At 33.4% G+C, this 20,898-nt stretch overlaps 1 protein-coding gene across 1 annotated transcript in view; it reads right to left on the reverse strand.

The window, feature by feature from the left end:
* The window catches only part of LOC130891651 (Krueppel-like factor 7), a 506,531-nt gene that overhangs the window by 114,721 nt on the left and 370,912 nt on the right, over positions 1-20,898 (reverse strand). The window contains exons 2-3 of the mRNA XM_057796504.1: positions 13,814-14,020; positions 10,766-11,204 (exon numbers count right to left, since the gene is read on the reverse strand). Coding sequence (XP_057652487.1) covers positions 10,766-11,204; positions 13,814-14,020 — 646 coding nt within the window. The remainder of the gene's footprint in view (positions 1-10,765; positions 11,205-13,813; positions 14,021-20,898) is intronic.

Raw genomic sequence — 20,898 nt, forward strand, 5'->3', positions numbered from 1 at the left:
GTAAATTATTATTATTCTCTTGTAAACAATTATATTTATCTTCTGTAGATAAGATATTGTATAACAAACATATATTCCGATATGTTACTAATATTTGTTTCTAGGCCTGTATTTTATAGCTAAACGTTGACAAAAAGCTAATAGGACCATACGATGATTTAAAAAAAAAGGTTTTTAGGGGAGTAGAATAGAAATGAAAGGAAACAAATCAAAAGAAATAATATGGAGAGAAAATAGCCCAAGAAGAATTAGAACAAAAATATGATTTTCAATCGAAACATATATTTTTAGAAATAGGTCGAATATTATTATTATGAATTTGAAATGCCAACAAAAATTGTTATTCTTAGAATTTTATCACATAAAATAATAATTTAATATCTCAATTATTAACATTGAGATGATTATTTCCTTAGTGAGTAACTATCAACTTACATCAGTCTATTTTTGTTTTTAATGGAAGTTAATTAGTCCGGGAGCGGTCAATGCTGCCGTGTGCAATCATAGGGCCGAGGATAAAATATTTGTAATTCTTATGTATGTTGAGCCGCTGAATCCAAATATGCTCGAAGTTTTTGCGAAAACTAGTACGTTTTGTCGAAAAATCGACGATTTTTACTTTCGATGTTAATAACTTTAAACCAACACTTTTTAAAATTGAAAAATCGTACTTGTCCTTTGAACCTTACTCTACAAATTAGTATACTTCGATATTAGTACAAGTCCTGCGTTTGGCACTTATCGCGATTAACAATTAAGCGCTTCCCCAACGCTGCAGCGAGTGGCGAGAAGCCTCGATCACCGTGCTCCGAACGCTGATGGCTCTGTTCCGGCGCACATTTTATATCGCTAATTTACTATCTGCCTTAAAAAAATATCGACAACAAAACTTTGGCATTAACATTAACAATATTATTCCATTCCAAGTATTTGGAGGATATTTAAGGAGAAATAGCTACATCCTTATCATGACAGACAAGGCCAAGAGCTCTTGCCAGATGATCTACTGGTTAGAGTGGATTTTTGTCAAATATTACAAGAGAGGATAGCCTTCTATCCAAATTTTTAATGTATCTATTACCAAAGCTCATTAAAGTTAACGTTTGGCAATTTCTTTGGTTAACAAATTAATAGGTTTTCACATTCTACCTGGAAATTTAAATGGTGATATGTACCTGGATGTTTAAGCAATCACTTATTCGCCATATCAGAAGATATAACGCTAAACGAACGAAAATTTCTATTTTTTATGCGCACGATGGAGCTCCACCGCGCTTTGATAGAAGGTATGATAATTTGGTTGAGTACCCATTTTTCAAATTGATGGATTGGTAGAGGTGCAGAAGCTCCGATTTATTATCATTCTCTGTCATGCGATTTTAATCCCTTGCATTATACAGTTTGGTCGTATCTTAAAAAAAAAGTTTATGCTACAGAGGTAAATTCACCTCAAAAATTGAAGAATTCAACGTCACTTTAATGACCTCATAGTTGATTTCCAACCGTTTAGAAGATTAATGGATTCTTTACAAAAAATTTTATGTTATTAGTCTTTCTTTCAAATTTTCATTTTGTGATTTGTTGTTAAATTAATACATTTATCATTACTTCATACCAGCATCGGTTATTACTTCATAATTTTCAAATCAAAATATTCCGGAAACGGTACACAGTATTGAGTTTTATCAAGAGTGCCTTTTTGGTGTAAAATTAAATGATGTTTAAGATCACTTGAAATATTGCTTAATAAATCAAATATTGAAAAACTTATGTTCAATACTACTTGGTAAGAACCGTGTGCCTTCTATGAGAGTCAGACATAAAAATAAATTCATTGGATGTATCAGCTTCCAAAACATATTGTATATATGTATAATTTTTTTTCTTCAACGCCCTTTATCTTGTTTTACTGAGGAATTCCCAAATATTTTTCAGTTTTCTTTCTATCCTAGAGACGGTATCACCTTTTTTTAAACACCCGTAAAGTAGAGAACCGGGAAAAACGATAGACTGTCGACTGAAGTATGAATTTAGAATCATAATAACTGAGCTACGAATAGCACACAATTTAAGTACTTTTTAATCCCTCATGAGCCCGCTTGTCTACATCACATGCACTAAACGTTGCCTTAGGGATTACAAGGTGCATTTCGGTATAGTATTTCAAGAGCCGCCGCCTTGAAAGTTGTATAACTAGTTAAACCCTGAGTGTACTCCACTGTTTAACACTATGGAAGCAATTTGCGATGATATTATCATATAAGGATCAGAAAAACGTGGCACTATCAGTTACGTTGATCTTTTTATTCTTATAACCTCGTCATAAATTTACCAGGCCAGTCATAAAAGTTTGATTATAAATTATGTCATTACTGAATTGTAATTAGGTTTTCAAAAGTCGTACTTTACGAGGAGGTGTCTAAAATAAATAGGCAACCGTTGAGACGCGGAAATAAAAGGATATGTCATGCTGAATTTACTTTGTCGACTGATTTTGTTGTTAAACTTTTGAAAGACAAACAAAACATCTTTGAAGTGTCTTGTTTTTATCTTTTTTAACTTTTTTGGTGGTTTAGAAAGAGAGTCGACATGGCATGGATTTAATCTTCTAAAACCAATGACAAAATGCCTAAGTTTGAGCATTCAGATTTTCGAATGACAATAACTATGATTCCAGGCACCAAATTTCAAGAGGAGCTTAGTGTAACACATGTTCTATCACACAGCTACTCGATTAATTTAGTTTTTGGCTCCTGGGAGTGTGGCTCCTCAATTTTTTTATTCGTGTCACTTTTTCCAAAATTGAAAATGGGAAGAGTTGAGTGGAGGGTTTTTATAAGAAAGTTGTTGATAGCGACAGCCGAATTTGGTCTCAAAATTTATTATTCACCTTGTTTTCAGTGCTCCATTTTGTTAAGTCACTCCAATTTTCATAAAATTTTTCAATCAAATAGAATTTAGTAAGGGGGGCTTTTTATTTGGGTTAGCAGTCGAGATATCAGGGAAATTTTGACTTCTTCTTTCTTGCTATGAACATATGCTCCTGAAAATCGCAGTTTAAATATATGAGAAGTCGATGAAAACAATGGTGGACTATTTTTCTGATTTCACTACATATTTTTTTCCAAAAGACAAATTTACCCGCTGACTAATTATATAAAATAGATTCGCGGAGCATTAAGGTAGACCTTCTAGAGCACAAGGTTCCAAATTATAGAAATAGTTAACAATATAAAGTATTCATAAACCTGTGTGATATAAAAAATGTTCACAAGTTAGCGATACTCATAGAAAAACTTCGCAAGTTTTGTTGTATGAACTAAAATTTAGTTATTTCAAAATTAGTTCACAATGCTTGGGGTCGTTTTATTTTGTCATAAATTATATGAAATATGAGTTCCTGGACGGGTCTACTACCTCAGATGGATGCACATTCATTTTCTAATCTTGGTATATTATGCACAGAAGGTAGAAAGGGATTTATATGCGGTGCGGCTGAGCCACTTAGAGGGAGGTAAACATTTAGTTTTCCTTAAAAACCGGCATTACGTTGTAATGGAAACTAATAAACGTTTAATGATGAAAGGAAATCTAGTCATAAATATCGATCGTAGCACGTACTGAATAATCTAGATAAATTATTGATCGTTGTCGAAAATAGAGATTCATATTTATGCAAAGAAAGAAGAAATAAATTGTTATTTGAAAAACTATATAACATCAAACTTATGTTAGAATAGAAATGATTAAATGGTCATAAGATACATTGTACAAGTACAGAAGACCAAATTCAGATATACATTCATTGTAGAGTGTCGAAGTTTATTATACAATTCAGTTTCAGCTCTATGAGGATATATTGATATCTAGTTAGCCTAGACCAGTTCCAACAAAATCTTGTGTTACCATAGCAACGAACAGTAACTTATTAGAAGTGTCAGTGTAAAGTTTGACGTCAAAAAACTAAACCAGAGTTACGCAATAAATTAAGTATTGAGTCATAATCAAGTACCTGTACTTAAAAGGGTTAAGAGGTAAGCAGATTTACGAAGAAATGGTTAATACCCTTAATGATTAATGACCTTAGTATGCAACCGTGAAAAATTGCTGCAAAATGGATACCCAAATGTTTGAATGTTGACCAAAAGCGTGCAAGGGTAGAAGCATCGTGTTCGATCTGTGCTCGATTTGAAAACGATGTAGACTTTTTAAACCAAATTGTTACTATGGATGAGACTTGGGTAGATTTTTATGATCCAGAAACAAAGCAACAATCGATGGAATGGCGACACTCTGGTTCTCCAAAACCTAAGAAGTTTCGTGTCCAAAAATATGCTGGAAAAGTTCTTGCTTCAGTTTTTTGGGATTGCCACGGAGTAATCATGATTGATTTATTGAATAAGGGTAAAAAAATAACTGGAGATTACTATTCGACATTACTGACCACTCTACGGGAAAAAAATTAAAGAGAAAAGTCGCGGAAAGCTATACAAAGGTGTTTTGTTTTTGTAGGACAACGCTCCTGCACACAAATCTCATGTTGTCATGCAACAAATTCGTGATTTAGGCTTTGAATTACCCTCCTTATTCACCAATTTTGGCTCCGTTAGACTATCATCTCTTTCCTCAACTGCAAAAAAGTTTAAAAGGTCGTAAATTTTCTTCCAACGAGGAGGTAATTTCTATTGTAGAAACATCATGAATTACTGCTGAAAAGTGAATCTCTTGTCCTCCGTGAAGCATCGAAGTTCTCTCAATAAGGATATTTCCAAAGATATCATTTAATTATCACTGAGTAACTAGACCTAATTCCAACGCACATTGCGGTAAAAAAAAATACCAAAGACATACCAACGCGCCAACGAAGATAGTTTGAAAGATAAATTATTTCACTCAATCTGAAATCATATCTTAACTTGACACACAGATACCTCTCAAACCGCAATAGGAATAGAGATATGGATTTAAAGGATAAGAACCAAATACTCCGAATCAATGGGAACCAAGCGGAAGCTCTAGCGATTGAAATTCAATTGAGACAGTAGCTGCCGAAAAGAAATATAGTAATTTTCTTCGTCAATTGAGCAGCTATAAAAGTTATTACGTTCATAAGAGTGAAGTAGAAGTATAATATGAAATGTACAAAAATACACATTTTTTAATATAGGTATCAACACGCGGAGGTATATACGGAAACGAAAACACAAATAATCTGGTGAAAAAGAGGACTCCCTTCATAGGACATGTACTATCCTGTTTTCTATGGAGAACCCACCTCAAAGCAGATTTGAAGAAAATAGTAACCCCAAAAACAATCTAATGGGTGTCTATATCTGGTCTTAGACACTTGAGACTGTTTTTCGCAAATTATGACGGTGAAAGGTCTAATAAATATACCGTCCTAAGAAGAACCAATCTGCAGAACACAGGCAATTGCAGATTTTGTGGAGGGTGAAGCACCGGAACACATAATATCTTCAAGCACCAAGATAACATGCATCCGCGTTCTGTTATTTGCTTTGAGCGAGATCTAAAGTGGAAAACTAACCTCCCAGAAAAGATCTGTTCACGTACTTTGTAAACTATTTTGAATTTTGTCTAATGAAATTGTATTTTTTTATTCTTTGATTGAATTGATGCAACCCCTAGCAAAGTTTTTCGTTATAAATTATGAGGAAAACATAAATCACAAATTGTTAATGAAATTATTGAAAATTTTATTACTTATGCCTATAAAATGCAATAAAACAGCTAAGAACATCATGTCTCATTAAATTAATTAGTAGTTACATTAGAAAATAAAAAAAAATAATTTACAAGTTTTGTTATTTTAAGGTCAACTATTTTGACATTTTACGACGACACCAGAATTTCGATGATTTCATTCTCGCCTTCTAAATTCTTTAATTTATATAATTTCTACGTTATGCTCTCGGATGTTGTTTAATCCATGTGGGCGAGATAGCATAAGTCAATAGTGGATGATATAATGACGTGAGTCAATTTTTTTCAACGAGCTATTGACAATAACCGACACTGAACTGGTTTTACTCATTGTGATCTTTCACACAGTTAACAATGTAATTCCACTTGGGAGTTTTTATATCAGATACGGGTCTTTTAATGAATAACAGCAGACAAATGCACTAGAATTAGACGGGAACTATTTTATGCTTTTTTAAGTGGACACTCTTCATTTTTTATTGAATTTATATTGGAAATGTTAGAGATTTCGCATTAAGATTAGCGTATAATTTTTAAATTGCATCATAATTAATTTATAAAGCGTTAAAGTAGTTAATTTATGTGTGTCTTGCAAAACCGATCTAAAATGAACCATCCAAGAAATATGAAAATATTATTATTAGGATTGTTATGAGTTTAGGTTCTTTCCTATTGTCAAAAGCTTACAATTTATTATTTTTTATATAACAGTCATCAATAACGTCGGTTAAGTATGGAATAATTGTTTTAATGAATTTTCTCTTATTAGTATTGACAATATGCAAGAAAAAAACAAATAGGAGCTTACGTTGTATGATCTTGATATAGTGAAAGTGTTAATTCGCATCATACTCGGAGGAAGAGCAATTGATGACGTTAACAATTAGTTAATCACAAATATTGCCAATATTCTACATAAACTATTCTTCTTTGATGATATGTTCGTTGCATTTCTGTCAGTTGTCCCTTTTCATGTAACATACGGCTCGTTGAAACAATAGTTTGACGTCATTTGATTACAAATATATATCCTTTCATTTGCGCCCATATTAGTTGGATAATATTTATACAGAGTGAGTTTTATGTATGTAACGCCCCAATGATCTCGGAAATGGCTAGTAAGATTTTGATAAATTATTGTTTACAAGAGTCTTGTGATAAGGTGGTATTCACAGATCTTTGCTTTTTTCGGAAAAATAATTAACTTTGTTATTTTAAATGGATCATCCTGTATATTTTTTGCTTTTTGAATTTCTTATTATTTTTCATCTAATCTTCGCTATACCTAAATGCCGTAATTTCGGAGTTATAGCTACATTTCCGTTATCTCCGCCGAAGTTAAAATGATACATTTAGTTGGCTAGTTACAATGGATCGTTTATCTCAAGAGTAACGAATTGATATTTTAATAATATTAGGATATGGTGATAGGCGTAGAACTCAACAAGAAACGTAATATCTTTAATCATGTATATCCTAACCGAAATCCCATAACGAGATCTACTGTTAGTAAATAAGTAAAAAAAATTAACGCAACTGGTTCAGTAAAGATTTAACCAAATCAGGGCGCAGAAAAACTGCATCAACTGAAAACAAATTTTTAGTTATTTGTATCCTGTTAGAACAATCCACATTTGAGTACTAGACAAATAACCAGGGAACTTGATATTTCGCAATTATCCATAATAAAAAATTTAAGTGATAATAAATTTCATCCATACAAAGTAACGTTGGTTCCAGAGTTGTCAGATGACGATTTTGATAGACGTGAAGAGTTTGCAGACCTAATGATGGGAAAATGTTACAATCAAAATGATCTAAATTTTTTAAGTAATGTTATGTTTTGCGATGCGTTTTTGTATAAATGGAAACGTAAATCGGCATAATCCTCATTGGATGTGGGAATCCCACACCCAATATCTCGAAAAACTGAATGTATGGGCTGGAATAATGGGCGACAAAATAATTGCTCCCTTTTTCATTGAGAGTAACTTAAATGGTTCGGCGTCTTTATATTTATTGGAAAATAGTATTATACATGAGTTGGCTCGGATATTTCCAAATCCAAGTAAGTATTTTTAATTACATTTAAAAAAATCTTCATTATTAGAAATTTTCGAACAATAATAATATCCAAAACGACAATATTTGGCTACAACAAGATGGTGGGGGGTCAGGCAATACCTAAATAATTTGTTTCCTAGAAGATGGAAATGAAATTTAAATATCTGGGAATCGAAATATCTGGACACGGGGACGTGGAGACGGAAGTAAGAAACCAAGTTACAAGAGCCTCAAGAGCAGCGGCATACCTAAATGACACAATCTGGTGAAATAAATACATTCGAACTGAAGCAAAAGCCCGCATTTACAAGACCGCAATCAGACCTATATTATCCTATGCAGCAGAGACCCGACACCTCTAAAACGAAACAGATATTGGAGACTACAGAAATGAAAATAGTTCGAAGAATAGCGGGAAGAACACTAATGGATAGAGAAAGGAGTGAAAACATAAGACGAACATGCGGGATAGATAACATCAATTGACTAGGTACTGGATAGAAAGATAAAATGGATTGAGCACATTGACCGCATGACGGAAGAACGAATTGTGAAAATATCAAGGGACAAATCACCAGCAGGACAAAGAAGCCTTGGAAGACCTAGGAAAAGATGGAGTGACAACCTCCCAGGTGACTGAGCAGAGGCAATGATGTGAAGAAAAACAGGCAATGATGCCTATACACAGCAGGATGAAGAAGAAGATGGACTGGAAGGAGTGGTTTTATCGAATAGCCCCGCGATCACCCGACATAAATCCTTTAGACTATTTCCTGTGGGGTCACTTAAAAACATCGTTCATAAAACGAAACTGCACCATGATTTGGGAAAATATTTTACTTCACCACTTTCGTTGAACTTTTTACTAACTTACTGACACTAGTGATTGTTATGAGATTTGTATCAGCACATAAATTATAAAAGAATATTCAAATTAAACGAATTCATTCAATCGAAGCCATCTAAATGTACAATATTTATTGTAACTTTGATTGAGATACTGAAAATGTAGCAATAACTCCGAAATTATGGCATTTAGGTATAGAGGATATTACATGAAAAATAATCATGAAATTTAATGTATTATTCTGCATAATTCAATGTTTTTTTTATGTAAAAAGGGTAATTGAAGTGGTGCTTGCCATATGGATATTGATCTTGAACTTTTGTAGGTTGTAGTGCTCGTGAAAGACGTGCCTTGGATGCTCAATTCACAGGCTCGCAATTTTGCAAAAAAATGAGGTTCTGGGCGTCTGCATGCGAACTCGGTGTTCATGAGCCACGTCTGCCGGTCGATTAGATCTTGTAAAAACTGCTTCAGGCGGGATTATGTTAGAGACCTCGGATGAACATTTGCCGTGGTAATATCGGTAAAACGAATTCGGGTCGGCAACCTTTCTTCTATGCTTTAAGCTCTCCAAGTTTCTGGTTAACTCTGGATCGCCTATAAGTCGAACTGATCTCTCCTGTGTTGAATCGAGCATCTTCAGGTATGTTTGATAGCCGTGCCCCAAATGTGCGAACAATTTTCCAAAGATGGACGAATCTGAGCCTTGTAGAGGATTAAAAGCAATTGCGGAGTAAATATCTTTTTAATCTTAAAGGGGGTTCAAAGTTTTTATGAAGCTGGTTTGGTTAAATCGGCCAGTTCAAGCCAATCATATAGTTTTTTTCTAACTATTCTTTAAAAACATTTAATGGTATGGATTATCTATTAGAATAATGGAACCTTTAGGAAGGTATTGATATTGATTCGGGTGCGCTAAAACTCGTGTCGATATTTAATCCGTTGAGATAAGGATGCGCAAACAGATAAACGGGTAGTCTACAGATAAACAACTCGTGATGGATTTATTCATTTAGGTTGGGTTAGCAAAAATATTTTTCACTGGAATACACTGTAAAACTAGATTTTATTTTTGTTTTTGATTCCATACTTAAAATCCCGAGTTACATAATCTTCGTCACGAGTTGTCTAATCTTCAAGACAATCACGAGCACATTGTAAAAGAAGTTAAAATATTGTGGCGGGTATTAAAACAGCTAGTTTGCGCATGCCCGTTTTCTCAAATGCACCAAAGAAGCCGCAGAAAGCGACATAACGGAAACTGTTACATTATTAATGGGTGCGGATATAAAATCCACTATAAAATCCAAAATAAAAAGTGCGTCGAAACTAGTGGAGAGTGCGACAACTAAATTAAATGAAGTAAAAATGTCTGGTCTGTGTTACCTGAAAATTGACGAGATCAAGTACTGTTAACCAAAATGGATCTACTGCAATGAAGTACTTTCTGTGAAACACTAACTCACTCACTGGCCGCAATTAAAACCGAAACGACAACAGGCGCAACTTTCGCCTGGCGAACTATCAGAGCCTCTAGGATCTTCATGTGCATGTTTTAAAAAAGTTTTTAAAATTGATAGATGTTCTAAGACCCATATGGATTTGAATTAATTTATGCATAAAATATTTTTTGTAAACCTTAAAGACGCTAATGATCTACGCGGTCGATATGTACTATCGAACAAATAAATATAAACCTCTGGAATTTGGCAATTTGATTGATTTATTGTTCCGCGTTTAAAAATAACTTATAAATCTGGATAAACTAGAAATTTTCTAATCTACAGGCGAATACAAATAAATAGCATTAAAAATTATTTGAAAGCATCAAAACAATCTGTAATAGATATAAAAGTTGTCTCGCTTTCTAGAGAAATGCATTATAATGCTTGACGGGGTACATATTCCGAAATGTAGTTTATTTTCCTCACATAGACAATTTAGTTTTCGAACGGGTACAGACAGACAAATTCCTCAATAAGATACCAGCGGTATGGTTTTTTCATAGTTGCCTTTTTGGTTATGCTTACTAAAGCTTTAGCATGAAATCAGTAGTTGATTGTTTACGCATAGTAAATTAGTTAAGAAATTTCTTTTGGGAATTCTAGATAGAAAAATGGATGTTGTTACCTGTATGTGTTCTCTGATGGGCCTTTAAATGCGAGCTCTTCGTATAAACCTTCTTGCAACCGAGAAATTGGCACTTATGTATTCGCCTTTTACTATCTGGCGAATGGTCCAAACGGGAATGGTGCTTTTGCGGCTGATGATGAGAAGACGTCGATATACTATTAACACTATTACTATTATTATTATTATTACTACTATTAACCGGTGGTCTTGACGGCACTACCGAAATATACCGAGTGAGACCCGATGCGCGCACTCGCACGATCGTGTTCCGGTTGCTAATCCGCACTCCGCAGACGTCCAAGTCACTAGCACTAGAGCTTTCGTTACTTAAGCCCCCTTGGCCAGATTCTGGGGAAGATGGAGGTGTCAGCGTAGTTGGATTTCGGGAAGAAAGACGTAATCGCAAATCACTATCTTCATCGTCATCATCTTCTTCCTGAAAAATAAAACACGTTTTTGTATTGTGGGGAAGAGCTACTACGAAAAATTAAAAAAATTTACTGAACACTGATACATAGGTGATACTATATATTTTGAGATGCAAGAAAACCTCAAGGGAACTGATATTAACTATGTTTTAAGTTGAATGCTCATTTGCCGTGAAACATCGACCACTAGACCACTAATCCCCTACTTCGGAAGGAAAGTACGTACATAATTTTCTTGACAGATATTTGCTTTATCGCACTTGCTGGGGTTGGTGAATCTTTGTCAATACCCACACAGTTTTCTCGGCAAATATAAATATAATGAAATGCTTCATTAGCTGTTACTATTTTAGAAAAAATACCATCTTCAACATTTCTAACGTTTCCTATCCAAATTTTACTTGCTCTACCTTTTGGAAATAGTTAATTACATGGCACCCAACAAGTACAATTTTTTTGTTATGAAGACGATTATATAAAATTGGAATCATTGTTACGTGAAGAGTACCTGAATCGCTTGATAGCTGGATTTTAGATCTTTTTCCATTATACGCTTTATTCTACCATCGATTCCAATAGTAACTGAAGAACATGGCTTACCACGTGCTCCATTACCAATCGAACACCGACCTCTTTAAAATTCGCTATATTAGCCAAACATAGTAGCTTGTGAAGGGCTTTCATTACCAAATGCGCATTGTAACCGTTCAAGACTTTGTTATTCACTTAACTCGATCTTTAAATCATAGTACATTATAGCGCACACGAATTCTCCTGATAAATTGATAATTCGATGGCAAATTTTATGAGCGAGGGCGGTTCAGATATGATCGAGGAAAACGTTGTAGATGGAGCGCCTGTATATTTTGAGGGTAGTGACTTGATTATATTAGCTGGATCCCTTACCAACAGTATGGCATAGTTTTCGTCGGAAACGCACGTTTTATGCGCGTATTTCGACCATGATTGAACGTCAGGCATTAAAAACATAGAAATTCTTTATCATATACGAAAACAATTCGGTAGTGAGTAGGGGGTAGATGTATTCAACTATGTCAAATCGCTTAAAGAGAGTCGCGAAAACGTCGAGTATGAGCGACAGCGAACCAGCGTCACACCAGATAATATGACGAAGCATGGGTACACTTTTACACTCTCGAAAACAAGTTGTGGTCTAAAGAGTGTAGGTAGAAGAAGGGTCGCCAGTAAAAGAGAAAACAACCAGATCCGTGAGTACTGCACGTTGACTTCCTGGGCACACAACGTTGCATAAATGCTGCATACTACTCTTACCTCCAGAAACCCACTTACTACTCAAAACGAAGAAGCATTTCAGCGCAAAGTGTGATTCTTCTACAGGATAACGCGCGCCCTAATCCCGCGCAACTCATACACTCGTATCGAAAATTATCCCACGTGCATCTCAAAACACCGATGCCATGACCTTGTCTGCAGATGAAACGGACTCTGCCTTCTTTGGAGCCGGTTCTTCCTTTTTATTCCACTATTTTGATTGTTCTTTTATTTCGGGTGTGAAGTGATGGACCCACGCTCTATCCATGGTTATGAAACGTGGTAAAAAATCGGTTTTATTTTTATGAAACATTGCCAAACGCTTGATGGAAGAATCTTCACGATGCTGTTTTTGTTCCATTGTGAGCAAACGCGACACCCAACTTGCGTACAGCTTTCTCATGTCTAAATCTTCAGCCTCATTTAAATTCTGTTTTCCAAATTTTAATGTTGATAACGAAGGAGCAGTCTCACCCAGAATAGAATCTATATCAGCTTTTATATTGGTTACACTAAGACCTTTCAAATAAAAGTATTATATCAAATAACGATGACCAATTACTTCCACGTTTACAAATTCGCTGAAAACACTATTGATGGCTGCCAAACAAATACTAAATAACGTGACGTCTTCAAACTTAAAACATATGGTGTATATTCTTCTTCTTCCTTGTAGTCTATAATAGCAGTGACTCAACTGCAGTCAGAGCTTACTACTTAAGGATAGTGGTTTAATTCCTCTAGTTCCATAGCATCTCAAAATATACAATGTGGCCCTTGTATATATATTCAGTTTTTCATTCCAATAGCATAGATAAATCACTTTGAAGCCACTGAAAGTTATGAAGTAATTTGCAAAAGTATAGCATATAGCATGTTTGTAATCAAGGCAAATCAATAGTAACTATAAATACAGACAACAAGACAGAAAAATTCATAGAAGTATGCACGAGTAAGGTAAATGTGGAAGTGAAGCGAACATATTACTTTGAGAACGAGCTAAAACATTGTTCTTTAAAATAAAATAATAACTAGGTAAAGAAAACAATTAGCATTATTAAAAAGTTTGGAATCATCTCTTATAATCAAATTTAATATGTTTTATAAGAAATCAAAAATTTGCTGTTTTATTAGTGACGGATATGCCTATCAATCAAGTTGAAACGGAATTTTTTTTATTTCCAACGTTAAATTGGGATATGACTCTGGCTACAGTAGAAATAAAGGAATGATATGTTATGTTACAGCAATTTTCAGTTACACTACTTTAAGGAATATCCAAATTATAACGTCTAAGTAATATTATAATACGATCTATATTTACCTCATCATCGATGGGTTCCTGTTTCACCAAGATGGCACAAGAGAGGGCTCCGTCCCATGACATGGGAGAACTGGCTGACGAAAATGCATCAAAATGGTTATCGTTGTAATCGTAGCCATACCAAGATCTATCCACGTCTGTAGGAAGTTTCTTGAGAGATTTGATTTTTGGTTCATCTTTGAGGTACCTCTCCATTTCGTAACATGTCTGAAATAAAATAAAATGAAAACGTTAAAAAGCCATCAAAAGACAACGACACTAACAAGCAAAATAAGTTGGATACATATCAAAATAGTTAAATAAGTCTTCTAATTGGTGAAGTTTTGCAAAAGAAACCTGTTTTAAAAAAAGTTGTGATCTGTTTGGATAACAGTTTTTCGATTCATTCTTCATCATAATATTGTACGTAAAAGAACGTTTAGGACTTGGAGATGATTACTGTCATCCAGATAATGACTAAGAGTTAATATCGACGGTATCATTTAGCTTATAGACAACACTAATCACACATGTAAAACTGAGAACAGTGAGTGACTGAACACACAGTACGTAACATATAGTATCTATAGCGTGAAGAGCACGGCTAAAGCGTTATCCATCTTATCTTATGTCAGCTAATCACTTAGAATGTTCATTATTTCGTTTTTCATGAATTAGTAATCCTAAAAATTCCCGTTATTTGAAACCTCTTGAATATGACATATGGTGAAATTTCCCGAAAATATAGTTTTTTATCGAGCCCTTGTCAGGCTATTTTATAATTCTTTCTTGAGTGCCTTTTACACGGTCATTTTATTTTCGTTTGAGTTGAACTGTCAGTTCAACCAGTATGTAAAAGGCAAAAAGTGATAGGAAAACTGAAACGTAAAGGGGAAGCTAAGGAGATGGCCAGACCATTTCATTCCAGTTTAGTAGAATCATACGTCTGTAGGTTTTTGTTTAAGATATCACTATTAATATTGAATTATGTTGCAAGATCACGATTTTATTCATAAATCTAGAAATTTGTGCAACAGTTTTTCGAGATCCTTTTGAAAAACCGGTGTTCACCGCTTACATCGTAAGCGGAACGTGGGCCACCTGCTGTATTGTAAAGTAAAAAGAAATTAACATTTTGTGATTAAAATTAGCAAAGTTCAATAGATTCAACAGAAGAAGGAAATAAAACGAAATGAAAAATGATAATTTAAAATCACAAAACCTCAAAACCGTACGGTTTACCGCAACATAGGAAATTAATAATCTAAGCTGCAATAATGTTGCAACTATAGGTCAAAAACATAAAAGAACTACCAAAACAAAAGACCGCGGGCTAATTAAAATTATATGGAAAACATTATAAAATTGAATAGATAATAAAGGAAAATAGCTTGAAAGCGGATACAAGATAAATTAATTTAATTTTCTAGGTAATTATGATGAAAGATCCAAGTTAAACGAATTCAATGTCTTTTAACAAAAACAGCTAATTATTTTCGCTGTTTTGTGAATGTTTTAATACCAGAAAATGATGCGCACAATCAACAAATTATATTTTCTCTAGTATATAATAGAATTTCTTCTGCTTCTCAGTTTTCCGTTTCGAGAATGAGAATATATTAAGCAAAATATTAATTAAAGTACAGGCGAAGCCGTTATCAAATACCAGCATGTCGTTTTATTAACACACATTATTAAAGATGCATAATCAGAACTGAGAATTACGTAATTCCGTTCCTTGTTTTCACAATTCAATAAAACTCGACAGTAGCGAAACCCATTTTAATATAGAATCACCTGCAATTAAATATGTAAAAACGTAAAAACATCTTTTTGAGTTTCATTTAGAATGGAAGAAATCTTAATATCTAACAAAAAATGAGAAGCAAAGCTAGAAAGTTACAAAGGTTGTATACTTTTCAATGCCCTCCTCATTAGAGGCGATTTATATTTTGCATTAAATGTTATCTTGATGAAATTCTTCGAAATCTCCTTTCATTCATATAGTAATGAATTGACGAAATTGACAATTTTGATTTATTTCACAAAAAATTGATGTCACATATATTTGAAAAAAAAAAAGGAAAACAGTGAATTATTTCATTTTTAATAATATTACTAATATTTTCAGTTACTAGAGATTTAAATAGGATACGGTAGCTAACAGAGAATAGGACTTCTAAATGATACATTCTGTAAAGTTTTTCGTATTTATTTACACTCTTTCTATTCGTGGAGTGAATTAATAAACATTGTCTCTTACGTTCTTAATTTATTTACACACTATACAATACACTTAACTTATAATAATTTACTTATAAATATCACTTTAATAATTTCTGCGATTACTTTTACTAATTCGTTCTTTTTACTAAGACTATTTATTTAAAAGTAAACACACAAATCATTTATATACTTAAATAAAATTCTACAAAGTTCTAGAATAAAAATAAACAAAAGAAATGAATAAATAGACTTTCATATAGATTATTTAAAAGAAATACTGTAAATAAAACACCCGATATAATAAAAATTTCTAACACATCAAAGGGGCTTCCGCCATTTATAAAAAATGTGAAAGACGCCGAATTTTAAAATTCCTTTGTATCCGGACAGAGCCGGCTTAAGGACCCATTTCGCGAACTCGTTCTTAACAATTCCTATTCAGACGCACATGAATATAAAACCATTATTGCTATGTACAAAGCAACAAGATCTGAACAATGAACTACTTCAGCACAAATGCCAAGGTTAAAGCAGCAAGATGTAGATTTTTGTATCCCCAATTGGCCTCTATTTCAAAGATACAGGTGTTTTTGTAATTAAGTGATTGCAAGAATGGATGATTATATTTGTATTTATAAGAATAATTATAATAAAAAATAGTTGAAAAAAACGTTGAGGCAAAAAGAATCATAGAAAATTTTGTGAGTAATGGACAGAAATATTTAAAGTTGATGATAGAAAGTTCTGAACACAGATAAAAAGATTGACAGCAAATGTCACAACTGTCTGAGAGAGATTGGATTATTGGGTTAGTCTAGTCCAGAAGTTCTCAAACTTTTTTCCTCGTAAACCACTTTGAAAATACTTATCACTAGTTTTGGTTGATACATTTACACCATATTACCAACTCACCAAAAAATCAGATCTAACTATAGAAATTCAAGTACACTCCTATTGTAGAGCTTCCCTTGGACCCCTGGAGGTGCACCTGGAGCACTTTGGGAATCACTGATACATCACAAATGGGCTATAAGCTATCTACTAATATTCTGGGGTAACAATAAAGTGAATGTATAGAATTAAATTTCAAGCAGTACATGCAACTTTTAGATTAAATAATTAATAAATATATAAATAAACAATAATAAGAAGAGATGTTTTCTACATTTATGGATCTGCAAGCAGCTATCGACACAATAGAAGAAAAGAAATATGGAGAATAAATGGGGCACCAGAAACACATATGAGACCGTGAAGGCAAAAATACAAATTGCGTGAATGAAACTAGAAGGAATTTGAATAAAAAGAAAAATTTGAGTCCACCATAATTCATTTTAGTTTTAGAAAAGACAACGTAACAAATGAAAGACAAAACATGAAAATTAAGAATACGAATAAAACTAATGTGATGATCACAACAAGATAAAAATACAAATTGTATAAAATGCCACGTTGGGAGACATATACAATATATTAAAACAGGCCGAGTAGATGAAGGCAGATAAAATAGGGAGAATCAATCTACAAGCAAGCACCACACACTAAGCAAAACTATAAAGGAACATAGATACCTGGACAAGTGGAAAAAATCTTATAATAATATCAATAATAGCATATACAAGTAAAAATTAAAGATCCAAAAAGAAGATGAGCATAATTGATATGAAAATCTAAGAAGATAGCGGAGAAAACAAAGCGAAACAAATGTAGAAATGAATAGGTCCTTCCGAGAAGGTATAAAAATTAATACGAAATATATAGAACATAAAAGAAAAAACCCTAGATGAAATGGAAACAGTAGACAAGAAATGATTGAGTCACTATGTACTAGGGGAAGCAAAATCGTCGTCGGACACCTGATAATGTAGAAAGAGAGAATGAAAGAAGAAGAATATAATTTTCGTATTATTCGTCTCTGTCGCCCTGAAGTGAGAGTTGAATTGAGAATGGTTGAAGTAAGTAAAATCTAAAGAGCGAGTGGTTAAATTTTATGTCATTCCTTTCAGTTAGCCTTACGGTAGAACAACGTAAAAGCATCTATACTTTCACGAATTATTTGCTGAAGCAGATCTCATCATCAGAGTAGTGGAAAAAATTGATGTGAATTGACCCTTGTAGTGCCTATAAAAATTTTTTCTATGCTGCTACTTATAATCAAATAGTGTTAGGTCTTGCTTCATTTAAACTACAATTCTAATTAAGCTACAGTCCACATAACCGTCAGTATATTGGGCATAGTTAAAAGGAGTTCCATAACTAAAATAAAGCAGTGTGTAATAAAGAACGCCATCTAGCTGTTACTTATCGAATTTATAGCTGCGTGAACAAAGTATGGAAATATAATAGATGTCTCGCATTAAAAAGGCGTTAATAAATTTGGTTTGTTCTATTTCTTGGATGCAAAAGATCTAAATATTGCATTTCATTTGTGTACCAGTGTTAAAAATCTCTACTTACAGAAGAAGTGTATTAACACTATCAAAAAGTCACTATGGACATATAAAAGTGAAAAACACAGAAAAGTGGATGTATTGGATAGAATTATATTTAAGATTGAATAATTTAAACAGGCATAAATGTGTTTCATGGAGTTACCAACCGAGAAGCGTTAAAAATGTTGGAAATCAGATCAAAACAATCAAAAACAAAACAACTTTTGGAGAGTACAGAAATGAAAATTCTCAGAGGATCTCGGGAAAAATACTACTAGACCTATAAAGAAGCGACGATCAGTTGACGTAGATATCATTAACGAATGGGTATCACAGCGTAAGAAACAATGGAACCAACATATAAGTCGAATCACAGACAATAGACTGGTAAAAATAGCTAGTGATATATCTCCAATTGGAACATAAAGTAGAGCTCAACAAGCAAAGAGGTGGAGGGACAATCTAGAGCCAGGATGAGGAATGATATCGAACAAGAGACAAGCGATAGACCTATTATGGAAAAAGAAAGAAGATTAAAACAAGCATAGAATATAGAGAAGAACATAAAGAGAATAAATTGTACATTTGATAACATGTCCTTTTATTTTATATTTTTATTATAAAGCACGTTGGCTGATGTTTGGAAAAAAGAGGATCTTTAGCCCTTCACTGCGCGTTGTTTGAGAGTGGTGGTTCTGCAGTGCGCGATTTACCTTGGGTTTGCGAGTATTTCTCGTGTGGAGTAGTATAGTGCAATACGTTACATTTTTTGCGTTAAAAAATGCATTAAATTTCATGGTTTTTCGATTTTTGTCAACTTACTTCACATCCGGCATATGACTAGAGGATAACATTCACTTCGTGTTTGTCTTTTTATAGCCAGTAAGTTTTTAGCACAGCCGATAGGTAAACACCACTTGAGAGTTTCACGAGTCATTTCAACAGTTCCACAAGCATTGTTTTCAATACCAATTATCTACATAAAAAATGTGTTCCTTCTTTACGTACAGCTCAAAGAAAGTCAGAACAACACTTCCCGCTTTGTCAATGTCATGTCTGTTTGTTAAATCTTTGATACATTTAAAAAAACTCGTCGGTTGACCAGTCGAATCTGCCATGTTCGCTACATGAGCTTGATTCAAATTGCATTACATCTAAGTTGGTTTATATCCAAAATATAGCCTCCTGTATCTGTAACATTTTCATGTTATGTTGTAAATTTTTAGTGTCCGATAATGTCTGTTGAAAGCAGCTCATATTCTTGGGCACTGTCATTTCTTCTAGTTTGAAATTCTTCCAACTCTTAGATTAGATACTTGGACATAATATAATTTATGAATATACCGCAAAATGCAATAAAAATCTCAAGCCAAGGTTTACTTGATCAGCTTTATCGCAGCATAACCATCGCAGCAAATTTTTTGCTCGGTTTTCAATCTGTGAATTACGTTCGCAAATATATTTCGCGAATTCTATTTAGTTTTGAAGACGAGTAACCTCATCTCGAGCATTAAACCTATAGTGAAGGACAATATTTGTTTAGCTGTGAAAAGGTTAAATTAAGAAGGTGCGCCTATGCTTTCTCTCTGTATTTATTTTCATTCTAAAAAATGCACATGCTTTTATCATTTTCTAAAACAGATAAAACCATTTACATGTAATTCGTGTGGTAATTCTACATTCGCAGATCTTAATTTTATTAATATCCATCTATTAAACTCACTACCACAATCACTGAATCTTGACATATTTACGTTTTAATTGTTGGTATCATGTAGCAATCACGTTCTAGTTTAACAACATAACGAACCAAGAATTTTATCAACTTAGTCAGAGTAAAAATTAGGAATGATTTATTATTCATGGTTCTACAATAACAAGGACGAGTCTTTCCAACTTCGGAAATGTATTCCCATTGAGAATTTAGTTAAGGTAACAGCGTCTATTGGGGATACGGCCACTGAGGGAGAAAATATTTTTGATTTGAACAAATAAATTTTTATTATAAGACATATAGGTTTGTTATTTAAAAATAAACAAAGTGTTTTCATCAAAAAAGCATATGCAAAAGATGTAATTGTCAACTGCTTGATTATGAACTGAAAGTAGATGCATGAATCTACATTGTAGTAACTCGAATTTTTCGATTCGGAATAGATTATGGTAAGCATAGTCATGTAGCCGCATGCAGCTAAAAGTTGCTCTAAAAAAGCCACCAACTCTTATTCATTTCAATTCTGTTCTTAACATCATTTACAGTATAAAATGTACATCTGCATTTTTTACTAAAATTCAAAATAAGCTGATTGTTCTGCCTCAATACATGAGAGGTGTGATAAGAAAATACGGAATGTCCTTTCGATATGGCTTTTATTGCTTTTTCATTGGCTTTCCTCTGACCAAAAGGGTGTCAAATTTCACTTTTAGAATATTTTATATTGCTGGAGA

This window comes from Diorhabda carinulata, chromosome 3 (genome assembly GCF_026250575.1).
Source record: "Diorhabda carinulata isolate Delta chromosome 3, icDioCari1.1, whole genome shotgun sequence".
NCBI lineage: Eukaryota > Metazoa > Arthropoda > Insecta > Coleoptera > Chrysomelidae > Diorhabda > Diorhabda carinulata.